This window comes from Hoplias malabaricus, chromosome 1 (assembly GCF_029633855.1).
Source record: "Hoplias malabaricus isolate fHopMal1 chromosome 1, fHopMal1.hap1, whole genome shotgun sequence".
NCBI lineage: Eukaryota > Metazoa > Chordata > Actinopteri > Characiformes > Erythrinidae > Hoplias > Hoplias malabaricus.
The window spans coordinates 78,272,595-78,294,900 of record NC_089800.1 but is presented as its reverse complement, the minus strand read 5'-3'; the positions used below and the strand labels follow the sequence as shown (position 1 = coordinate 78,294,900).

General features: G+C 40.9%; 2 protein-coding genes across 3 annotated transcripts in view; both read left to right on the top strand.

The window, feature by feature from the left end:
• mboat2a (membrane bound O-acyltransferase domain containing 2a) overlaps positions 1-11,720 on the top strand; it is a 48,247-nt gene extending 36,527 nt beyond the window's left edge. Inside the window, exons 4-13 of the mRNA XM_066684309.1 lie at positions 687-782; positions 2,225-2,280; positions 3,914-3,968; positions 5,369-5,552; positions 6,346-6,538; positions 6,803-6,906; positions 6,991-7,055; positions 7,139-7,271; positions 8,464-8,615; positions 10,418-11,720. Of these exons, the coding sequence (XP_066540406.1) occupies positions 687-782; positions 2,225-2,280; positions 3,914-3,968; positions 5,369-5,552; positions 6,346-6,538; positions 6,803-6,906; positions 6,991-7,055; positions 7,139-7,271; positions 8,464-8,615; positions 10,418-10,598 (1,219 nt within the window). The 3' untranslated portion in view covers positions 10,599-11,720. The remainder of the gene's footprint in view (positions 1-686; positions 783-2,224; positions 2,281-3,913; positions 3,969-5,368; positions 5,553-6,345; positions 6,539-6,802; positions 6,907-6,990; positions 7,056-7,138; positions 7,272-8,463; positions 8,616-10,417) is intronic.
• Positions 11,721-17,568: 5,848 nt separating this feature from the next.
• The window catches only part of kidins220a (kinase D-interacting substrate 220a), a 70,906-nt gene continuing 66,168 nt past the window's right edge, over positions 17,569-22,306 (top strand). For both annotated transcript variants that reach the window (XM_066674144.1, XM_066674136.1), the window contains exons 1-2: positions 17,569-17,789; positions 22,087-22,248. In XM_066674144.1, the coding sequence (XP_066530241.1) occupies positions 22,117-22,248 (132 nt within the window). In that variant the 5' untranslated portion in view covers positions 17,569-17,789; positions 22,087-22,116. The remainder of the gene's footprint in view (positions 17,790-22,086; positions 22,249-22,306) is intronic.

Here is a 22,306-nt window from a genome sequence, read left to right as displayed (position 1 = left end):
AAGTTACGTTAAAACCAAGCACACCCTTGTTTTTCTTGTAAAATTCCCAATAAGTTTGATGTGTCACATGACCCTCTTCCCAATGAAAAAACAAGAGTTGGATCCAAATTGACAAACTTCAAAATGGCCGCCATGGTCACCACCCATCTTGAAAAGTTTCCGCCCTCCCATATACTAATGTGCCACAAACAGGAAGTTAACAGTTTTATACAAGTGTGCGAATGTGTTATTCACCATACAAGCCTCTACAACTGGATCAAAACAGAGCGTATGATATTTTTGTACTTGTGTGTGTAGAACTGGATTTGTGTAGCTTCAGTGAAGAGTTTGTGAAGGTGTAAATGTTAAGCTGTACTTGTGGGAGAGGGAAAAAAATCTACAGGTTTCTCTGTGACTTCAAATGTACTTATACACATGTGTAACTATTTTCTACAACTTCAAATCTCACTATCACAGGAGCTCAGGGGTTTTGCACCAAATATACCTCCATAACTGGGGCCCTGTCCAGAGTGTGTTGCGATATGGACCCTATTAGCCTGGTGACTTAAAACCCAGAATAACTGCAGTGAACTTTGATCCCGAAGTCTCAAAAGGGGCAGTACGTTATTGCAGCTCTTAGTACCGTGTCTTCCTTCCTGTTGCTCATTCAGAGTGTCGTCTCTTCTCTTTTATTTCCCTCTTTGTAGATACTGCTTTGTGGTTGCCCTGGGTTACCTCACACTCTGCCAGATCACCAGGGTCTACGTCTTCGACTATGGCATGTACTCGGCAGACTTCACAGGGTAAGTGGTTTCCACTTATAGTAGGCACTTTCATTTGATGTCTGTGGGAAGCGTGTTGGATTCTGAGGTCTGTGAGGCTCTCACACTTCTGGATAATGATAATGAGTCAAATACTGCATTCAAATTGTGGAAGATATTAAACTTTTCATTTAGACCCTCACCTGTTCATACATTTCCAGTCTTATGTATGAGGGCTTCAGCTTTATTGTAGGCAAACTACACACCCCACAGATGCAGAAGATAATGATTGATATTAAAGCAACATTATGTAGCATTTTTATGTTAAAATGACAGCTTCAAAACCATGTTAACACCCCACAAAGATGAGATTAGATTAAATTAGAATCACTTTATTGGACACAGAGGAGTTTGTTCTCTGCATTTAACCCAATCCCTGCAGTGAAACACACACTTACACACATTAATGAATACTAGGGGGCAGTAAGCACACGTACCCGGAGCAGTGGGCAGCCCTAGCCACGGTGCCTGGGGAGTAGTTTGGGGTTAGGTGCCTTGCTCAAGGGCACTTCAGTCATGACCTTCAGCTGGTGGTCTATAACACTGTGGAAAGGGAACACACCAAACTCCTCAATAACAGAGACCCAAGATGAGGCTCAAACCCAGGACCCGGAGACCCTGCAGCGCCACTATGCTGCCCTCTCCAACACAGTTTACTCGTATATAAAACGGTGATATAATATTTGATGTCTTATTCTATCAACTCAGAATTCCACCTTGTCTAAAGCCCAGTTTCATCATGTTCACGGCCCACAACTGGGTGGCATTATGCCAGGGACACTGAAAGGTCTAGATGTGTTTGAGAATGAAGTGCGAGAGCTGAGTGTATTTCACGCTCAGTAAGTTGTAGGAGTGTAATGGGCAGGTGGATGCTGGTGGTGCAGCAGGATGAATAATGGATCACGACTGTGATAGAGAGAGAGAGAGAGAGAGAGAGAGAGAAGAACGCTGGTCTCTTTAAACCAATAAGCCATAACATTAAAACCACTGGAGAATTATAACATATGTCCCCCCGTGCTGCCAAAGCGTGGACTTCGAAGACGCCTTTGTTCACAGAGGATTAATGTTAATTATGGCACCTGTCAGTGGTTGTAATGTTGTGTCTGATTGGTTTATGTCTTCAGGTACTGAGCTACTGGTGTTGGGTGACATTTTTTGGATCTCAAAAGCGAATCCTTTGAAGATGCTTTCCTAAAGACCTTTTCCTATAGGCCAACCCTATGAGTGATGATAAACTCAATTTAACTGTAGTTACCTCTGGAAGGGCGTGTTCTCCCTGTGTCTGCATGGGTTTCCTCTGGGTGCTCTGATGTCCTGCCACAGTCCAAAAAACTGTTGCGGACCCACCATGACACTCGAGGTAATGAATGAATTAATAATCTTGGTAATCTCTCTCTCTCTCTCTCTCCCTCTCTCTCTCTCAGGCCTATGATGGTAATAACACAGAAGATTACCAGCCTAGCGTTTGAGATTCATGACGGTGAGTGACAGATTTAGTATGTTGCTCCTCACATCTGACAAGTCCATTTCTCTCTCTCTCTCTCCCTTTTTTTCCCCATTTCAAGCCGCTCTTTGACTCTCACGTCTGTAAGCGTCACATTTGTCAGTGTTCATTAGCCTTGCGTTCTCAGTGTAGGCGAGGAAGCAATCGAAGAAGCAGAACATAACCCTCCTTCCTGAGACGGCCCAGTTTTACACCTCTAAAAGGGCCGCTTGTGCATTGGACGAGGCCATTGTGTCTTCAGGAATTATTCGATTTTTTTTTATCGATGAGGGAAATTACGTTGCCTTTGCTTTGGATCCATAGTGAATGCCACCATTGTGCCGGGTGCAGTCCATTCCCGTCATTCCCCTTAGCCACATCTTGTCAATTGTCAGTATTTGTTTGCCGCTACCTGCCTTTACACGCTCAGTGCCTTTACACACAAGTACTGAGCATTCACACGCCTTGACGGGCCTGACTCAGCACTGGTGTAAGGTGAAGTGGAGGTGTCTCCTTTCTTTAAAAAGAAACACAGTCTTAAAGAACAGCTCATCTAAGCCCATGTCTCACGGTTCTCCATGCTGCTTGCTGAGATTACACATGTATTGTATGAGCCTGGAAGGAGAAGTGTACGTTCTGTTAGGGGTGGGCGATATGGCCCTACGATATTTCCAGGTATTGTGGCGATATGACAACATTTTAGGAACAAAATATTGCAACAAAATAAATAATTAATTATATTAAATAAATATATATTTACACAATAAAATCTTTTATTGTACATCGGTTATTTTGTAACCAAACCACCTCCACATTCCACTGTGACTAAATCACTCATGTAAAGAACGTATTATGGGTAACTGCATGATGTCATTATGTAAACAAGTCAGAATATCGCTATAATCACGATATTGATTTTTAAAAACGATGACGATATTACCGCAAACGATACAGTACTTGCTGCACTATTTCAAAGTAATTGCAGTGCCACGTATGCAGTTATATAATGAGTTATGCAGTTAATCGTATGTGTATTTAATTTATATGTCACAGCCATTTGTTTTCTACCTAAAAGCAACAGTGGGGTGTCGGGTGACAGTTTAGAGGCTGCACTCTTGACCACATTTCTGTGAAGAAATACAAACTCTGTATACCTCCTTCCTTGTTAGAATAGCCATTGGTCAGTTTCACACAGAACTGAGATGGACACATGACTCCACCTGTCACACACTGTGTGCCTCGGCCCTTCCTCCTAGCCTCATAACTCCAGATGTATGGACCGTAGGCTCTTGTGATGCAGGAGATGTTTGAACCTATCACAGATATTCATAATAACATCCATAAACATCTAATCGGTCAAAGCTTAACCTAAGGATCAGATGTAATCACACGGTGCCCATTGACTAGCAGTGATTATAAAATAAAGGCTACATTGGATTTGGAAGGTCAGATATCTCTGTCACAGTCCGTTTATGAGCTGACACAGAGAACATTTGAGGTAGTTAAATGTACTAAATAGACGTGTTTTTACATGTTTTTTAAATAAAAATATAAACAAGAAGGTTATAAACAGTGCAGAACTAACTTGATGTTGTTATGTGTTGTGTTTTTTTTTTTTTTATTTCCATAGGGCTTACCAAGAAGATGGAGCATCTCAAGCCCAGTCAAAAATATCTCGCTGTAAGGTATGTGCGACAGGTATGTTTGTGTCTGGGACAGGCTCGTATACTCACACCTTACCACCTTTAACTTTAGCCTCTTCCTTCCCTGCCGTTTGTTAGGTTTCTCTTCCTGATTGTTCTTCCACTCACTGCCATTTAACATGTGTTCACTTGTGGTCAGTTCCTCTGTAAAAGCTCTAATGAAGCCAACGGTGGAATGTAGGCTGCTGTTGCTGATGAAATGGCTCCCATTGATCGGCAAGACCTGTACGATTCCCCTCCTCTGGTACAAACACACTGTTCCACCTAGAGATGACAATTAGGGACATTATTTCCTGCTGGCCTCAGGGGTCTGAGTCAGAAAGCTGTGGCCAAAAATCCATGTTTAGGGGCTGGGGTCTGGTTGCCAGGCGACTGGGCTTTCCTGCCACCAAGGGTCCTCTTTGCGAGTGAGGAAAAGGAAGGAAGAGAGGAGCGGACGTGATGGGGCATGTTTTTTGGGAGCACTCTTTAAAGCAACACTAGGTAGTATTTTTACCTTAGACTTACAGCTTCAAAATCATTGTGATGTCTGTGATAGGGAGAATAGAGCCTCGGTTGTTACACCGCAGAAACTGCACTATGTAACTTGTGGCAGCCGGAAGGAAACCGTCCCCACTTCTTGATTTCAGGATGGTGCTAAAAGTGAATTACACTCTGCAATAGGAAGGGGGCGCCCAAGAGCAAAAATAACAAATCTCCCCTAGTGCTGCTTTAAGACAACAAAAGCTACTTTGGATTATTTTTTTTTTCTTTTTAAGGACATTTGGGATTTATTAGATATAAATATTTATTGTTATTATTTATTTTTACATTTTTAATTTTTTTTTTTTTTTAATTTAAAACGAGCTCTTAAAAAATAACTCCAACTATGTTCAGCACAACAAATGCAAGGCCTTAATGCTTAATTTAGATAAAGGGAAATATCACATGTTCATTTGTATACCTCTAGCTTCTGACCACTGAATGACAGTCAGCCTGAACAAGACCATTGTGTCCTCGCTCACATGTTTGCTCAATGTATGACCAACTGAGACACCGAGACCAACTGGAAAGCAGAAGAAAGAGAGACAACAAGCCGGCAAACTGTTTTAGATGATCATACAGGCTATGAATATTCTGTTTCTTGACCCATCATCAGCGTTTGCTGCTTGTTTTCCTAACCCACACCTTTAAATTTGCATTAAGAAGAGCACATCTAGTTTAAGAGAGAGGGCAGTGAAAACACTTATTTCTGTTTTAAAAATAAAGAGAGTTGGGCAAATTCAGCAATTTTAAGATCTTTTGTTGCTTCTTTTCCTTGACTCTTTCCCTTGGATAAACTCAGCTTGCATTTTGTGTTTTGTCTTTACCGGTCTAACAGAGTGTTTATGTTCATTATGCAGGAAGATGCCTAGTCTACTGGAGTATTTAAGCTATAACTGCAACTTCCTGGGCATCCTGGCAGGACCCACGTGTTCATACAATGACTACATAGCCTTCATCGAGGGCACGGGCTACCAGCACAAACACCTGGAGTCCAACGGCAAGGAGAACGGCAAATGCAAACAGAGCGACCCCTCGCCTAAGGTAACAAGCCTGCTCGCAGGCCTACAGTGCCCCCTGCTGGAGGACTGACTCTTTCACAAAAATTTAAGGGAAAACTCTGGACTCTGCAAATGTTTTATCTTCTAACAACAACAGGATGAGAGTTATTAGGACATATCCTTTGTGACTAAATGATGTGTTTGTGGTCATGAGTGTCATGTGGGTCATCAGCTGATTCAGGACAGGTTTTCCTAGCTTCCTCTTTTTTGCCTCTCATGTGGTAATAGCTGTACAGAAAAAACCCAAAAAACAGCAACAACAACAACAACAGCTAGTGCAGCTACAGAAAGGAATGACCACACTGTTTACAAAGAGTTTGAGTGTGTTGCAAATCTGAAAGCACTCATGTCCACGACTTCTTGAATCTGGAGTAGCCATTACCAGCCTGCTCTCAGTGTTGTTACACTGTGTGGGCCTTTATATGCCCAAAGTAGCAGTGTCAGTTCTTCACGTCTTCATACGGAAGCAGGCACAGAAAAAAGAAGTCTGTTGAAACCCTATAGGCTATAGGATTTATTATTATTATTATTATTATTATTATTATTTTATCTCTAACTGAGAGAATGAAGCAGCTGAGTGTATAGAGGACCCAGAGCAGAGAGTAATTCCTCTAAATAGAAGTTGTTTTGTCCTGGCCCTGGACATTGCTGTAGAGATCAGCCCAGTCAGCACGTTTCCTCTTCTCCAGAAAGCACTGCAGTGTTGGGGTCTCTTTTATCGACCCCAAGGCGCCAGGGCACTTGTACCAAACCTGACGTTGCTCTCTTTCTTCCAGAGGGATGTGATCCTGAAGCTGGGCACCTGTGCTCTGTGTCTGATGGTCTACCTGACCTTCCACAGGATCTGTCCAGTGGACCGTGTTATTGAAGACCCATACTTCACCTCCCAGCCCTTCTTAATGCGGGTCCTCTACCTCTACTTGTCCATGCTCAGCTTGAGGCCCAAATACTACTTCGTGTGGACACTTGGTGAGTGGCATGTTTGCATCTCAACGGAATAATCTTTAAAAATGTTCTGATGGTAACAGTAAATTTATAAAACCTGTCCAGTGGTTACTTCTCTGTTGTTTATTGTAGTGCTGTACCGCCCTCTTGTGTCCAAAGAGTGAAACATGCTTTAAATATGGAGCTTGATTAGGGTTTAAAATGTGGAAAGAAATATCAGTGTTTTCAATGTTTTTAAGGATTATAATTTTAGATTAAAATAATGAATAGCTGCTCCTTTTTTTTTAGCTGATGCTATCAACAACGCTGCTGGCTTTGGATTTAATGGTTACAACAAAGACGGCAGTCCGAAATGGGACTTAATATCCAACTTGAGGATACTGGACATTGAAGTAAGAGAAAGCCAGGTTTGAGTCATAAACAAAATCTCAAAGCACAGTGCTGCCGTAGTATTGACTTTTTTCTTTCTTTTTCAGTTTGCAACCAGTTTTAAAATGTTCATTGACAACTGGAACATACAGACAGCACTTTGGCTGAAAAGGTAAGTGCTCTGATCCACCGGTGTCTTACTCTGCTCACCAGCGTACCGTGCTGTGGTTATAAAGTGTGACGTTTCTGTTGTAGAGTGTGTTACGAGCGATGTCCGTACCATCCAACAGCCGCCACTTTCCTGCTCTCTGCCATGTGGCATGGAGTGTACCCAGGATACTACCTCACCTTCATCTCAGGCATCTTCATGACACTAGCAGCCAGAGCTGTAAGTAGCAAGAGTGTGTCAAAAATCATTTTTTATGATATTATATTGGATTATGTCTTGTTTCATACAAACACCTGCAGAAAAGTATTCCGCGATTCCTTAGTATCTATTGCATATCATAGTCTATTGCAATATTTGTAGTCATTCAGTTTAAGGCAACATTAGTGATTATATTGGAGGAATATACACGCTGATTTATTTATTTATTGATTGTTGGGTATTTATTTGTTTGTTATTTGTGACAGAACTAAGTCTTCTACAGTTGGGTCAGGCCGTAGTAAAGTGCCTTTCAATGCCATGGTGAATGTAACCGAGTGCAGTGACGATGCTCAGATCTCTCTGTGTTGTATTAAAGGACACGTATCCTGCGCTCAGTTAATCCAATTCTCTCTGAGTGTCACTACTGGGTTTTTTGAGTTTTTAAAATGTTAGATGAGAATCTGGAGACACTGAAAAGAGCAGAGTTTCAAGTTCTATTCAAAGCAAATCCTGCTGTAGTTTCATTAGCTACACATCAACAAGACAAATGCACAGATGGTGGCTTTAGCGAAGGAAAAAAAAAAACAAAATCATTCAGATGTCTTTGGTCAGAGGAAGCCTTCAGATATCAACAATAAACATGTTGATGTCAATAAATATTTCATGACAGCACACCAGATGGCTTTTACATTGCGTGGATATTTCATAGTGAAACCAACAGCATGAAGAGTTTAAAATGACAAACTGTTGCTATATTCACTCGCATTAAAGTTAGGTTGATTTTATTACATTACTGTTTCAGAGATACAAGGCATTTATATCAATGGCTTTGTTTAAGAGCAGGTCTGTTAATAATCCGACTAGTACATCAATTGATTTTTGTATACCCCTTAATCATAGACCACTTGAGTCTAATCACTATATTTTATCATATTAAAGCAACACTGGTAGTATATTTATCATACAATTACAGCTTCAGACTCTTTCAGAATCTACTCCACTGAGCTGTAATTGGGAGAATAGAGCCTCTGTTGTTGCTACTGTGGGTTCAGCATTGCAGAAGCTGGACTATGTAACTTTTGTAGTGTTGTTTATACTTCTTGTTTAATAATTCTCCGTACACACTGCCTTGGCGTACAAACAAAGCCTGGGACAATTTGCGAATGCTTTCAGTTTTTCTATGAATCTTCTAATGAGAGATGATGTGTTGCAGGTAAGGCATAATGTGAGGCAGCACTTCCTGGGCTCGTCTACACACAAGCATATCTACGACGTGATCACGTGGGTCAGCACGCAGATCGCTATATGCTACACAGTGGTGCCCTTTGTGGTACTGGCTGTGGGACCTTCACTGAGGTTCTACTGGTGAGTATTTCTAAAGAAGAAGAGTCAGGGATATCCTTTTCTCATGTGAACCCAGAGTTGAGAATTATCCAATAGGAAATGTACCTCATCTCTTTTCCTATTGGACTGAGAAGTGCTTTGTAGTGTACGCCCTAGATGAACTACAGTGTACAGCTGTATACAAAACGGACTGTGAGTTAGTTCTCCAAGGTTGATTCTGATGAGTTTATACTGATTTGGTTCCTGCAGTTGCCTAATGAATAAATATCATTAAACATGTAGTAATAAGGGCTCTTATTATATAAAACTAACAGATATAAACGAACACATACGTGTCATAAGTGGAACTGTACATAGGAAAAACATGATGAAAAACCATGAAATCATTAAGGATATAGGCCCTTTAAAGCAACACTATGTACATGTTTGTGTTTTGGCTCCTGGGCTCCACCTTCTGTTGCAGTGTGTAAATCATGTGTACAGCACTGTCCTGAAATCAATGGAGAGAGTGAAGCTGTGATTTCCTACCTGCCTCCAAAATGTACATAGTGCAGTCTCTGCAGTGCTAAACCCAGACTAGCCTATTCTCCCTATTATGTGAAAGGCACTATATAAATTGAACGTATAATAATAATAATAATAATAATAATAATAATTATTATTATTATTATTATTATTATTATTATTATTACAGCTCAGTGAAGCATCACAATGATCTGTAATGCTAAAATAAAATATTACCTAGTGTTGCTTTAATGTCCGATAAACCATAAGCTTTGTCTGTTAATTCAACCTTTTGAAGTAGAGTCAAGTGCTGGAAAAGATTTGCTGTTTATTCGTTAATCGTATAAGACTCAGGAGGACGTTTATCCAGACAAAGGTGAAAGCTAAGAGCATGGCTTTGAGTCGGTCCGTCTCAGACGCACTATTTTAATTAGGCAGGTTTAGGGCCTGGGCTCAGATAAAAGAAATCTATAGTGGTCATTTGTAGAGTTATTAAATTTGACAGTGTAAAGAACTCTCATTAAATGGAGGTAATTACGCAGCTGAAAGCCCTGGTGATTGGTGTGGTGGTCAGGCTGAGGGCTGAGGGCTGAGGGAGGCCAGCCAAAGACGTAGAAGTGAAGGATGGACACTGATATAACGGCTGGAGAACTCTTTAAATCCTAACTCTTCTCTTCTTGGCAGGAGTTTATTATGCGTTGAAGGACAAAAGTGATGACTTACACTGTACATTTATACCGAAAGTTTGCAGACACCACTTACTGTAGTTAGTGAATTCTGCTCCTTTTGAGGTGTGCCATTGTGGACACGGATTTTAATGTTGAGTGTGGGAATGGGACAACATAAACATGTGGAAAAATCAGGTGAATTAATCAGTAGTGTTTATAGTAAAGTAATAAACTAATTCTAAATATATTCAGAGTAACCAATCACGTGAACACAACATGAACTGTGTGTTATTGTTGTTATTTAATAGTATTATTGTTATTATTTAACCTACTGCATATTTTATATATAGGTGTATGTTTATAGCCCTTTGCAGGGCGACACACACTCACACATTCACACTTATGGACACTTTTGAGTCGCCAATCCACCTACCAACGTGTGTTTTGGAGCGTGGGAGGAAACCTCACAGACGGTCACCCGGAGTGTGGCTCGAACCCACAACACTATCCGTTTATTATTATTATTACTTTGTGAATAATGGAATACTGGAGCTCCACTCATTATATCTGAGATGCGTTGGAGTGGATGAGCCTGTGTCCACGCACTTTTGGCCAAGTAACTTATCCTTCATGCTCCTGTGTCTCTTTCAGGTCGTGGTACTTCTGTCTCCACCTGGCTTGCGTCCTGCTCGTCCTGGCCCTTCCCGTGAAGAGCAGATCCTCGCGTGAGAAAACCCAAGAGCAGCAGAGCCCAGCTCACATCCATCCAGCGGACCAGAGCGTCCACTCCAGCACAGACAGCAACTGCAACCAGAAAGAGAAGAGCACATGAGGTCCTGCGTCCCCCCCTGTCCACCTCTTGTCCAGCACAGCAAGACTGGGAGCCAGAGTGACCATCTTACTTCCTACAACTCTACCAGACAGGGGTGTTACTGAATCTCAACCATGGGCAGCAGAACAGGAGTGGATTTAGTCGTGCTTTGATTTCCTCGGGAGGAAGCGACTGGGAAGTAATGGAGCTTAATGAATACAAACAAATCTAAAGTTGCCTTAAAAATCTACTCTCTAATGCTCAGCTGGCTTAAGGGATTCATCAAGGCTGCACTAAGGCCAGCCCTAGCAAGCACTTGGAGGGTTTATTGCCATCATCCATTTAACAATGTTAAATGCCCCTTTGTGTGGCATTTTTTCTTCTCAAAATAACACCTTGGGGGGCGGGGGTTGATTTAAATAAAGAAGTACATTGTGTGATGCCAATCTCTCATAGACCTTCGGTTTCTGTGTCTAGCCACTGTTTGGTCTTTTCCAGTATCTTTATTTTCCTCTCTCTTCTCTCTAATCGATTCATATCTGCTGCTGTATCTGGGGTCAGCAAGCTTTATTTGGAACCAGGGTTTCTAGGACTGCCTTCTTTTGGTCGTGAATGTTATCATTGTATTTAAGTTTTGATGGTTTTAAGGGCTTTCTGTTTGCATTCTGCCATTGGTTTCCTCAGGGCTCACTGGATTCTGATCATTTTCAGCTGACAACACAGGATGCGCACTGGATCATGGGATATCACAGCATTTTTGCAGTGAACACGGATGTTTTTTTAACAGTACCTTAAATCACGGCCTTGTAGAGTGCTCTGTGTCAGGATTTGTTTCGCTGTGTGTTTAAGGAGAAGACCACTGTACCATTGTTTACCATTAAAATTAACTCTTGCTGCCACAGAAAAAACCCACATCTCTGATTTTAAGAGTTATTGTAATGTAAATTAATACTAAATTACTTTATTCTTAGTCATTTTGGTCCATTTCTAAAGGTCAGTGTTTTTAAATATTTAAAAATGTAATAGAAAATTGAGGTTTGTGAAATGTGTGGAAAATAATAGAGATAAAATAGATATGAGGTTTTGACAAGGCAGCAACTTTTTTTTTTTCCTCTTGATTATTTACATTTCTGAGGTTTTACACTGAGCATCAGCTGACTCTAGGCTGAGGTATTTGCAGTAGCTTAGTTGTCAAATTCAGATATTCATTATTTTCATTATTATTATCCGTTTTGGAGTAATTCTGAGCTTTGAAGGTTCACTGAAATTTGGGCCCTTGGGAAACCTCCAAGAAGTTTCTATTTTTCATTCCTTATTGAATATTAATTTTAACCAGGAGTAAAATGCCCCAGTACTTGTGTAAATAACAGGTACTCTTGGTAAAGTACATCCTATCCAAAGTTTTGATTCACTAAAAGTACTAAAGTATTTGCTCGGGACTTGTTTAGACTTGTCCACGGCTTCATCGTCCACTGCTTGTGCTACCCAGAGGATCTCCTGAAATTTGGACACATGAAAAAAAAAAGTGTGAACATCCAACCCGGTCTCACACCTATTCGTGACATAGTCACATTTTCCACATTTTATGCAACAATATAACAATCATAAGTGAATGGGTAATTACCATAGAAACCGTCATATCCATGCGCTGTGTCATGCGACAGTAACACGACAACTCTTCCTCATTAAGGCGTCATTACCATTCGTAAATACCACCGCCTTACGGAAAATATAACGTTACTAATTCATTATTTGCTGAAAGATCGAAGCTAGAGAAATGTCCTTTTCAGTTTTAACCTTTTGAAAATTAGTCAAAATAACGTTAAGTGAAAGAAATGTTCTCGTTAGAGTTAAAGCTAAAGTAGGACACCAATAATAAGCACTGCTTAGGAGAAATATTATTATAAAATACTTTATGCCTTAGTTGGAATAAGAACCTATGTTATGTAATTCGCATTATGCCTTTTTCTATGTTATGAAGAATGACGCCTGTAATGAGGAAGAGTTTTTGTGTCGCATAGTGTTTCTATGGTAATTACCCATTCACTTATTATCGTGATATTGTCGCATAAAATATCGAAAATATGCGACTATGTCACGAGTAGGTGTGAGATCGGGTTGGAACATCTAGTAAGGGGAAACACCAATCTGGAGTAACAGGACCTTACCTCACTTTCCCTTAGGGGAGGTAACGTCTCACACCCTGCTGAACTTGTGCGTACAATCTCAACAATCACCAGACGGGTAACAGTGCTCTACCAGCTGAGTAAACTTGGTTTGTATCCTGCCTCTGGAGATTTGGTGGTTTTCTCAGGATTGCATGTTCATGTTCCACAAGATGTGAGGCATTCCCTCGCTTAAGGGCAAGGCCTCCCAGTTCCTTCGGGTTGAAGATTCCACAGAGTTTCTGAGATTCAGGAGTTCGACAGAGTCTTGGGTAGTGCAAGCCGAGCAATGGTAACCCTTGTGACATTAACATAAGTAATGGATAAGAAATATCCAAAGAATCCTTTTCTTTTTGCCAACAATATGTGTTCTTAGGCTCAAGTACTGAAGTAATCCACATTGTCCACTTCAGCTTTTAACAAGGAGCTGAGGGGTCTTGCTCACAGTGTATAACTTTATATTTTTTTTTTTTTTTTTTTTTTTACGGAGTGTGGGAACAGTGCTCTGATGTGCCCTAAAGTCAGTGATTTCAAAAGGGAATTTAATAGTGTGTCAGAACAGCAGTCTGGGAGGTTGGGCAAGGCTCTATGTGGTGAAGCTTCAGTAACACTAAATATTTTTGTTATTGAGGGTTTGATGGTGTTGATACCCTCTCCCTGTTCTGAGAAAAAAGCACCGGACAAGTCTCCTGCGGTTCCTCAAGCACACTTCAGTAAGGTCTTATCTGGTTTTACCTGAAGAATATGAAGAACACTAAAGGACCCCATTTGATTGCTTTATTAAAAGAGTCCATGTGCAAACGTCTCTGGTACATGAAAAGCCTATGGGCTTAATGTCTGTTCTGGAATTGCACTGTGGGTTCTAATGTATGTATTGTTTATATTTTTTGCGCATCCTGTAGGTGGTTGCTTCGTTATAATTAATAATTATTAGCTGATTTAAAGCCATAATCAGGGATTTAAGAGGCCTTTTAGTTTACATCACATGTATCAGACATATCATATATATGTTTATATTTATGGATGACGATCATGTCTACGAGTCAAGGCTTTGTTTTATAAAGTGCATGAATTCAACTCCAATTTGGGGCCATAATAATAAATTTAAAGTAACACTAGGTATGATTTGGTATTTTTGCCAGACCTTTACAGCCCTCTCCTGAAGTCAATTGGGAAAATGTAAAGTGGGCGGGTTGTTGCCTACCCTCTTCCAAAAGTTACATACTGCAGTTTCTTCAGTGCTGAGCTCAGATTAGCAACAAAAGCAGCTCTGTTCTCCTCATTACCGGTCAGTGAAGAATCACAATGATTTTGAAGCTGTAATTTAAAGGTAAAAATACTACCTATCGTTGCTTTAAAAAAAATCTTTGATTTTTTTAAAACACCTCCCACTTTCTGCCATGTTAAGGATGGCAAAATACCCTCAAGTCATTCCTTGTTTTCATGTCTGTCAGTGTGTATGGTGATTTATTACTTTTGAGAATCCCTGATTGTAGCTTTAAACCCACAATTTTTTTATTTTTTTTTTATTTTTTAAGAGATGCAGTCGAGCTGCCCAAAAGGCCAAAGGGAAAGAAACAATAAATGTAGTCTGAGCAAGATGAGTGTTCCGACCACACAACCAGCACATCAGTGTAAAATTGCTTCGTAGGTCCAAAGTGCCAAAGCTGTACATGGTGCACATGATGTACGCTCGAGACCACACACTCACATTGTTTATACTGTTGCACGACAGGGTTCGCAGGTTTTGCACACTAACGTTATTTTTAACTTTTAGGAAATAGGAATATATCCATAAATAAAAACATGGAGAGCTTTTTTCTTCTCTCCCCTTTTGTAGGAATGGGGAGCGGCACTGGGCTAAAATTTACAAACAAGCAGAACAGAACCGACATCTCGGTTTAGGGGGATATGAAAAACTGTCCTACTGTTACATTTTTGACAATTACAAACCATAACAATGTCCATGTACCTGCGTGTGAATGTATGTGAACGCTTGTTTAGTGTAAATACTGTCCCGTTGTTTAACTCTGTATTTGTTGAACAGAGCGCTGCTCAGACTACAGAGGAGTGACTCTTTCTTTTGTTGAGCTCCACTTTACCTTATTCTGCCTTTGTTATTTAGTTCCAGTCATCGTTTTCACACAGCCTCTGTTTATAGGAATACCGTTTGGAAAATGTTTGGAAAAATGTGCTGTCAGTCTACTGTAAGTTCTCTTCTGGGGCTTTGCACTCTGTTTACCTTCACACTGTTTAATGACTTGTTCGTTTCCACTGTAATGTTTGTGGGTGTATGATTTGTTTCTCATTATTTTCTCCTCCTAACCTTGCAGGTATTATTGAGCCTGCGTTAGAGCGTGGGTTTTCTCCGCGTTGTTACCGTTGACTGTGGTTTCACCTTTAGAACCCCTGTCTCCCTTCAGAAAGGGTTAAACAGAGTGATTCTGCAGGGTAGGAAAACTGAGTTAATGCAGAACCAAGGGTGAACTTTAGACGGCTGGAAACAACATGTTTTTTTTTTAACAAATACCCCAAATGTAGTTGAGTGGGCAGGATGTGTTTGAGCTCTGCAGTTTTCTGTTATACAGTTTTACTGGAGCTATGAGGATACTCATTCACACAGGAACCAGTGCATCACAAGCTTTAGTATATTTTAATCACAAATGTGTGACACAGGGCGGCACGGTGGTGCAGCAGGGAGTGTCGCAGTCACACAGCTCCAGGGACCTGGAGGTTGTGGGTTCGATTCCCACTCCGGGGGACTCTCTGTGAGGAGTGTGGTGTGTTCTCCCCGTGTCCGCGTGGGTTTCCTCCGGGTGCTCCGGTTTCCTCCCACAGTCCAAAAACACACGTTGGTAGATGGATTGGCGACTCGAAAGTGTTCGTGTGTGTGTGTTGCCCTGTGAAGGACTGGCGCCCCCTCCAGGGTGTATTCCCGCCTTGCGGCCCTGAACTGGATAAGCGGTTACAGATAATGAACGAATGTGTATCACATCTTAAGAATTATTAATCATTAATAGAGTGTTTTTTACCTATGATTTTGAACTTCAAACAAACAAACAAAAGAAAAAAATTGTCATTGTCGAGGTCAGTTCTCACACCCCCTCAGGTTTAACATCAACAATAGGCGCAAATGACATGTTTAAATATCAAAATGCACTGTACACATTATGCAACTTAACGAGCCAGTGTTCCCGCCAACTGATGATGTGCACTTGGGGCCAAGCGTGTCCTGGAGCATATGTATGTGTTCAGTAGCAGAATGCCCACCCACCTCCACCTCCTGGGCCACAGTGCCCCTCGAAATGGCCTCTCTTGCTTCAGAGCATTTTTCCAATTTAAAATTGGGAATGGGAGGTTTTGAAACTCTCAGTTTATGAATAAAGCCCTGCCCTTCGACAAAATGAGCCAATCAGCTTGCTGAAGCACTGCGAGCAGAGGTGGGCCCTAGTAGGGACAGACCCGATGTGGAGGTCTGCACAAGCACAGTAGCAAGAATGAGTCACAAAATCGCTTCATTTTATACATTACTGAGCCAAAGATACACACTGTTCATGAAGCTTTTGTCAGGTCCAACCCCTGGTAGACTATGGACTATACTAGAACTTTTAAAACACATTATTGAGTAAGTATCTAGCCTTTGCTCTTTTTCCTTAACCCTCTCTCTCTCTCTCTCTCTCTGTGGTAGGATTATGATCTGTCCTGTGCAACTTTAAATAAGTTCTTTTTGCTCTGTCAAAGCCATGGCTGATCAGCTGGACTGGTGCATTTGTTGTGGTCTGAGATGCAGTATAAGATTAGATTTGCTAAATCAATACTAAGTGCTTCAACATTGTACAAAGCCAAAAGATTTCTTACTGTTCCTGTACTTGACGCTGTCCTTTTTTGTTCCACTGTCATGATCATCGTGTCACATGGAGAATAAATCTCGTTTGCCTTCCCAGGATACATCTGACTGTTGCCAGAGTTGTGTTTGCAGATTGTGTTCATGCACTGATGATGGTTTTCAAATATATTTATCAAATTTCTCAACACTGTGATTTTACCTCATTCAAGTAACATTTAAAACAAATGTGCCCTCATTCTGCTGAGTGTTGAGGAAATATATGCCCAGGTTTTTTCATCCTGGTTTTGTATGTATTGTGTGTTCATAATCTACTGATTAAACCAGCTGATTAAAATTACATCATGTTTCCAGTGATGCCCCAATGGTTTATAATGCTGCCTGCATGATAAAGGGTCATTAAAAAAATACTAAAATTACTAGTTTGCTTTTAATGGTATTATAAAACACTAAGGCATCACAGTTATAATTTACAGATGGTGCGAGTGGATCAGACACAGCAGTGCTGCTCAAGTTTTGAGATATCTTGGCGTGACATCCAGTCTAGGAATAGTCCAAGCCAACAGTGTCCTGTGGGCAGCGTCCTCTGGATGCTGATGGAGGACTAGAGGATGACTAACACATGAGTTGTTACATGGTGAACCAACTAGTTATGTTTAAAAACTCCAGGAGTAATGCAGTGTCTGATCCACTTGTACCAAACACACTGAAACACAAGCCCATCAGTGTCACTGCAGTGCTAAGAATGATCCACTACCCAATTAATAGACTGCCTTCCCTGTTGTTGTCCTTTGGGAGTCCCGACCATTGAAGAACAGGTTGAGACAGGGCATTGTATGAAAGTATGTACTTCAGTCTGTAATTGTAGAACTACAACGTGCACATATATGGTCAGTAGAGCTGAGAGAATGGACTATGAGTGTTGAAACAAGGAGGTAAAAGTTCTGAAATGGCAGGGACCCTCTAGACTCAGCGGGGTGTGTGGAGATGTCATAGAAATAAAATTTGAGCAGAGCTCTTACAGTAGGCGGAGACCGAGGGTGTCAAAAAGTGAATTTGTCCACTCCTCCTTAACAAAATGGCTGTCTAACCAAAACAAGAGTAACGTTAGCACGTTGGAGAGGACTTGGAGGGAGAGTCCAACACTTTTACTGACCCTGAGACCGTTCTGGAGCTGGACACGTTTCTCTGAGGGAAGAAAATGTAAGTTGTAAACCGTGTCAGACAGGAACAGTGTTAGTAAGCTCGCGCCGTGGGTTTAGTGTAAATATCTGAGGAGTATGAACAGCTGTGGTGGAAAAACTGGCGAAAAGTAAAGCTCCTGGATTTGATATTTTAAGCAGCTCGACAGCTGAAGACTTGATGAATGACACTTAGCATTATTTTTATATTTTTACTCACTGTTTATTCATGTATCTGTGGAAGTTTGGAAGATTCCGAGTCTCTTCAATAATGGCAATAAATGTGTCTTATTTTCTGCAATATACCTGAATATTCTCACTTACTTTTCTGTATAAAATAACCCCCATTGACTGGAATGTATCTAGACTACGTGTTGCTTTGTTGTGGACAGAGTCCTGAGGGGTGTGACTGTTTCCAACGGTAATGATACATCTGGGAGAATGGACTCTACATCTGGGAGTTGTAGACTAAACTTCAGCTCTTAAAGCACTCATTTGTGACATTCACTTTTGCTGTTTGGTCAGCAGTAATGTCCATAAACAGAAAGGGGAAATCTGTGCTGTGACACACAGGCTACTCAACCTCTATCTCACACCCAGCCTCAGTCTTAGCCGAATCCTAACTCTGAATTTACATTATTTCACTATTATCCATGTCTTCACCTTAAAATGGAATGTTTGTTGTCAACACAAGGATGAGAAGCCCCCTCCCAACACACACACACACACACACACACACACACACACACACATGTGAAGAGCTCCTCAGGCTTATTTTAGCTGACGGATTTTATTACATGAGATACATGTGAGTGTCCTGTTTTCAGCACTGTGTGTACACCTTGGAGATTTAGGTCATGTATAAACTACACTTGGGCTATTATTGCTTTTGTTCAAGCCACGAAAACTTCATTTATTGCATGTTTATGTATCATTTATCTGGCTACCTTTTTAAATAATGCAGCTTGTCAGTTTTAAAACACCCCCCACACTCTCGATAATCAATTAAAACCCTAAAACACATTTGTTTTTATCAGAATTACAGCTGTAGGAAACCTCTAATGTCTTAAAAAGTGATTTACATGTGACTTTATTCCTTTATACACCTTTTGAGCAGATGTATAAATATATGTTCAATCCTTAATGCAGTTAGAGCCCCTCCCACAAGTTGACGGGATTGGTTCCTTAGATTTAGGATGTCACAAACCCTGTCTGTCTGAATCTGTGTTTGAAATGCTGCAGTTTTAAAGCACAAATGCTCAGCCATGGCACTGTATCCTTTTTTTCTCTCAGTATATGTGTTCTACTGTGTAAAGAACAACAGTTACATGGTAAATAGGTTTAACACTGGATTGTCACTGGAGTGGGTCTTAAAGTACTGATTGTAGTCATCGTATCATGAATGAGATGCTCAGAAGTTTGCAGCAGGGCACTTTCTGCATGTACTTTCATGTTGGGTTTGTGTTCACGTCTTTAAAAGTGTTATGTAGTAATATATCCATCTGAAGTACGTACATTAAATCAGAAAACAGAACCCATTAGAGGCATGTGGTGGAGCTGAGCTCCATTGATAAGTGCTGCATTTAATGTATGCTAATGTGGGCTCGTGCTGGCATTGGGTCATCTGTTGGTCTGTTAGGAAAGAGGAGAAGGGGGAGGAGGAGGAGGAGGAGGAGGAGGAGGAGGGGCCTTGCTCTGTTTTGTACATCATTCAGTACAGCGAGGAGTGACATGCTGGACCCTGTTACTGAGTGACAGCGTGAGGAGAGTATCAACAGCGCACAAGCAGGCCGCTACCAAAAAAAGCTCAGCTTGGCACCAGGTGAGTGTTGAGTTGTGTTGGAGTTTTAGCCGGCGGCACTGCTTCAGTGGACGTTTGGACTAGAAGAGGAATATTGACTCGCCTTATCTGTACCGGTGTGTGTTGGTCTTTGTGTTTGCAGCGGGATGGGGGTAGCTGAGGGGGGGGACCTTGCTCAGCCCTGGGGCTCTGGAGCTCAGCTGATTGGCTCTGCAGGCGCTGTTAGTGCACTTAGTCTTGTGGGAGCAGCTGCTGTGAGGTGCTCTGGGGGCTCTAAAGGGTGTGTCAACTCATCAGAGCTAGAAACAAAAGGCTGAGCCGGAGGATTTGGAATCTCTTGTTGTCTGATTTACTTTTATGTTTATTAATTGTTAGTTTTGAAGGCCATTGGCAGCACTACATTGGGAATGTTGATATTCACTTTAACATTTAATGTTTTTAAATTGTGATTTATATTATACACAGGAATACACTTTAATGAATGTATATTCAAATTATTAGCGAGTTTTTTTATGTTGTAAACTTCTCTGATATTAATATTTTTTTAGCACTTTTAAAAATACACTATTAGTCCTTGTAGTCTGTTGTGATTCACAGCTTCCCTCCTGACAGTCATTCATCTGTCATGCTCTATTATAAGTCAACATGTAGCCAGCAAGTAGTGTTCATTTTGATCTTCTGCTCTTTTGTGGTACCCCAGTGAACAAGGAACGTCCCTGGACGTTAAAAATAGGTCTAAAAGTAGTCTGTCGGTCAAGGACATATTTTAAACATCAATGGATGTCCAAAATCCATCTTAATAAGTTAGTTAAGTGGTGACCAATCGATAACGTCAGTGGACGTCCAAAACGTGTTTTATACAAGTAATTTATTTCGGGACCAATTAATAACCTCAATGGACGTCCAAAATACGTTTAATAGTCGTCTTTTCAATGTCTGTGTTTGGACGTCTTTTCAACGTTCATTTTCAACCTTAAGAGAACGTTGATAAGACGGCAGTCATTACGTTATTTCAACATTGAATCAACGGCTAAATGTTTACTAGTAAAAATTAAAATTGTCATTTTATCCAACAAAAAGAACCTAAAAATGAAGTACTTGAAAATAAATAAAACATCAAATCACCACCTTCTTGAAAATAATAAAGAATGCAGTAACACCTAGGGCTGGACCATGATTCAATATCCGTATGCATCGCAATATACAATGTTTTAATAAAAATTATATGATTTTTAAACACATTTCCAATATTTCATTATTTACAGCATCAGTCACTGACAGACGGTCATTACAGGGGGCTGCCATCAGGTCAAGGAGCTCCCGTTATAAAGTTAGTTTAAAAATAGTAAAATAGACCAAGAGGAAGCCAAGAGGTTTATGTTTGATGGTGCTGTCATGTTTCAGTGAATTTTTTATTGCTCATATCGATATCGGAAATATATTGTATCGACCGAAATTAAGAAAAATATCGTGATTAAAAAAAAGTTGTCTGTATCGTCCAGCCCTAGCGACAACTCAATCCTTCTTGCCTGCCATTTTCAAGCTGCTTATTTTTTGGTTAATTTTTGTTGAATAAAATTAAACTTGTAATTTTTTATTCTATACAGCTGTTACTATAAAATGTTTTTATTCAACATCAATGTTTGCATTTTGAATTACAATTGTGTTACACAAACACATACACACACACACTAATATAATGTTACAAAGCACTTCATGCATTTACATCACATCCTTTCTGAGCCTTTGTATCACACCCTATTCCCCAGACCCTGACCCCCCACTAGCAGCTATAATGGCTTTTTCTCTGTGGCCAATATGATTATCAGCTGACCCAGAGGGAACAACGGCATATCCTTTTTCATGCTTGTTCACTGGGATTCAGCCTAGTTTTATTGCTCTGGATTCACAGCTGTACCTCACTTTAGACAAGGGAGGACATGTTGTTGGAACAGACGAGGTGGGTTAAATGCTCAATGTTGCCAGAATAAAAACAAATAAAAAACTTGATGTGATTACTTTCAGAATATCTTCTGCTTTCAGAACAGAACCATGCCCTGGACTAGTGTCCTCCTTAAGTTCACTGCAAATAAGCTGTTTTCCCCACTAAGAAGATTAGGTCAGTGCTTGTGAGTTTCTGAATAGCTGCAGGGATTGAACCGCTCTGAAAGATTAGTTGTAGTTGTGTTCCACTGAATAACTTCTGATGCAGAAAGAGCAAGGTATGACCTACCTTTGAACTGGCAGCATTGACATTCCTTAATCAGAGATAATAAGTGGGGGGTCTTCTGCTGTCCATAAAGCTACTGAGTGGTTGATCATTAGCCAGAGTGCTCTGTTCTCTGTGATGAGGTTCCCTCTCTGACCACTTTCCTCATTACTCCACATAAGGAAGGAAAAGTAGGGTCTGTCCTGTAAACTCCAGGACTTTTAACTATGTGGACTTTGACCGGAGCTCACTGATGAGCACACAGACTATGGAGCGTGCTCTGATGTGTCTTCTCCTGCTTCTCGGCAGTCTTCCAGCGGCGGAGTCCACCCTGTAGCCATGGACACTACGGGATCTCTGAAGATGACCGCCATGGCCGCCCAGAGCATCTTCTGCCACGTGGAGGAAGAAAACCTCACGGCTGTTCGAGCTTATCTGGACAAGTACCAGGAGGTGGACAGCAGGAGCGATGTGAGTGGGGTAAAGACTGATGGTTGCAGGGTTTCTGTAGAGGTAGATGTTTTTGTAG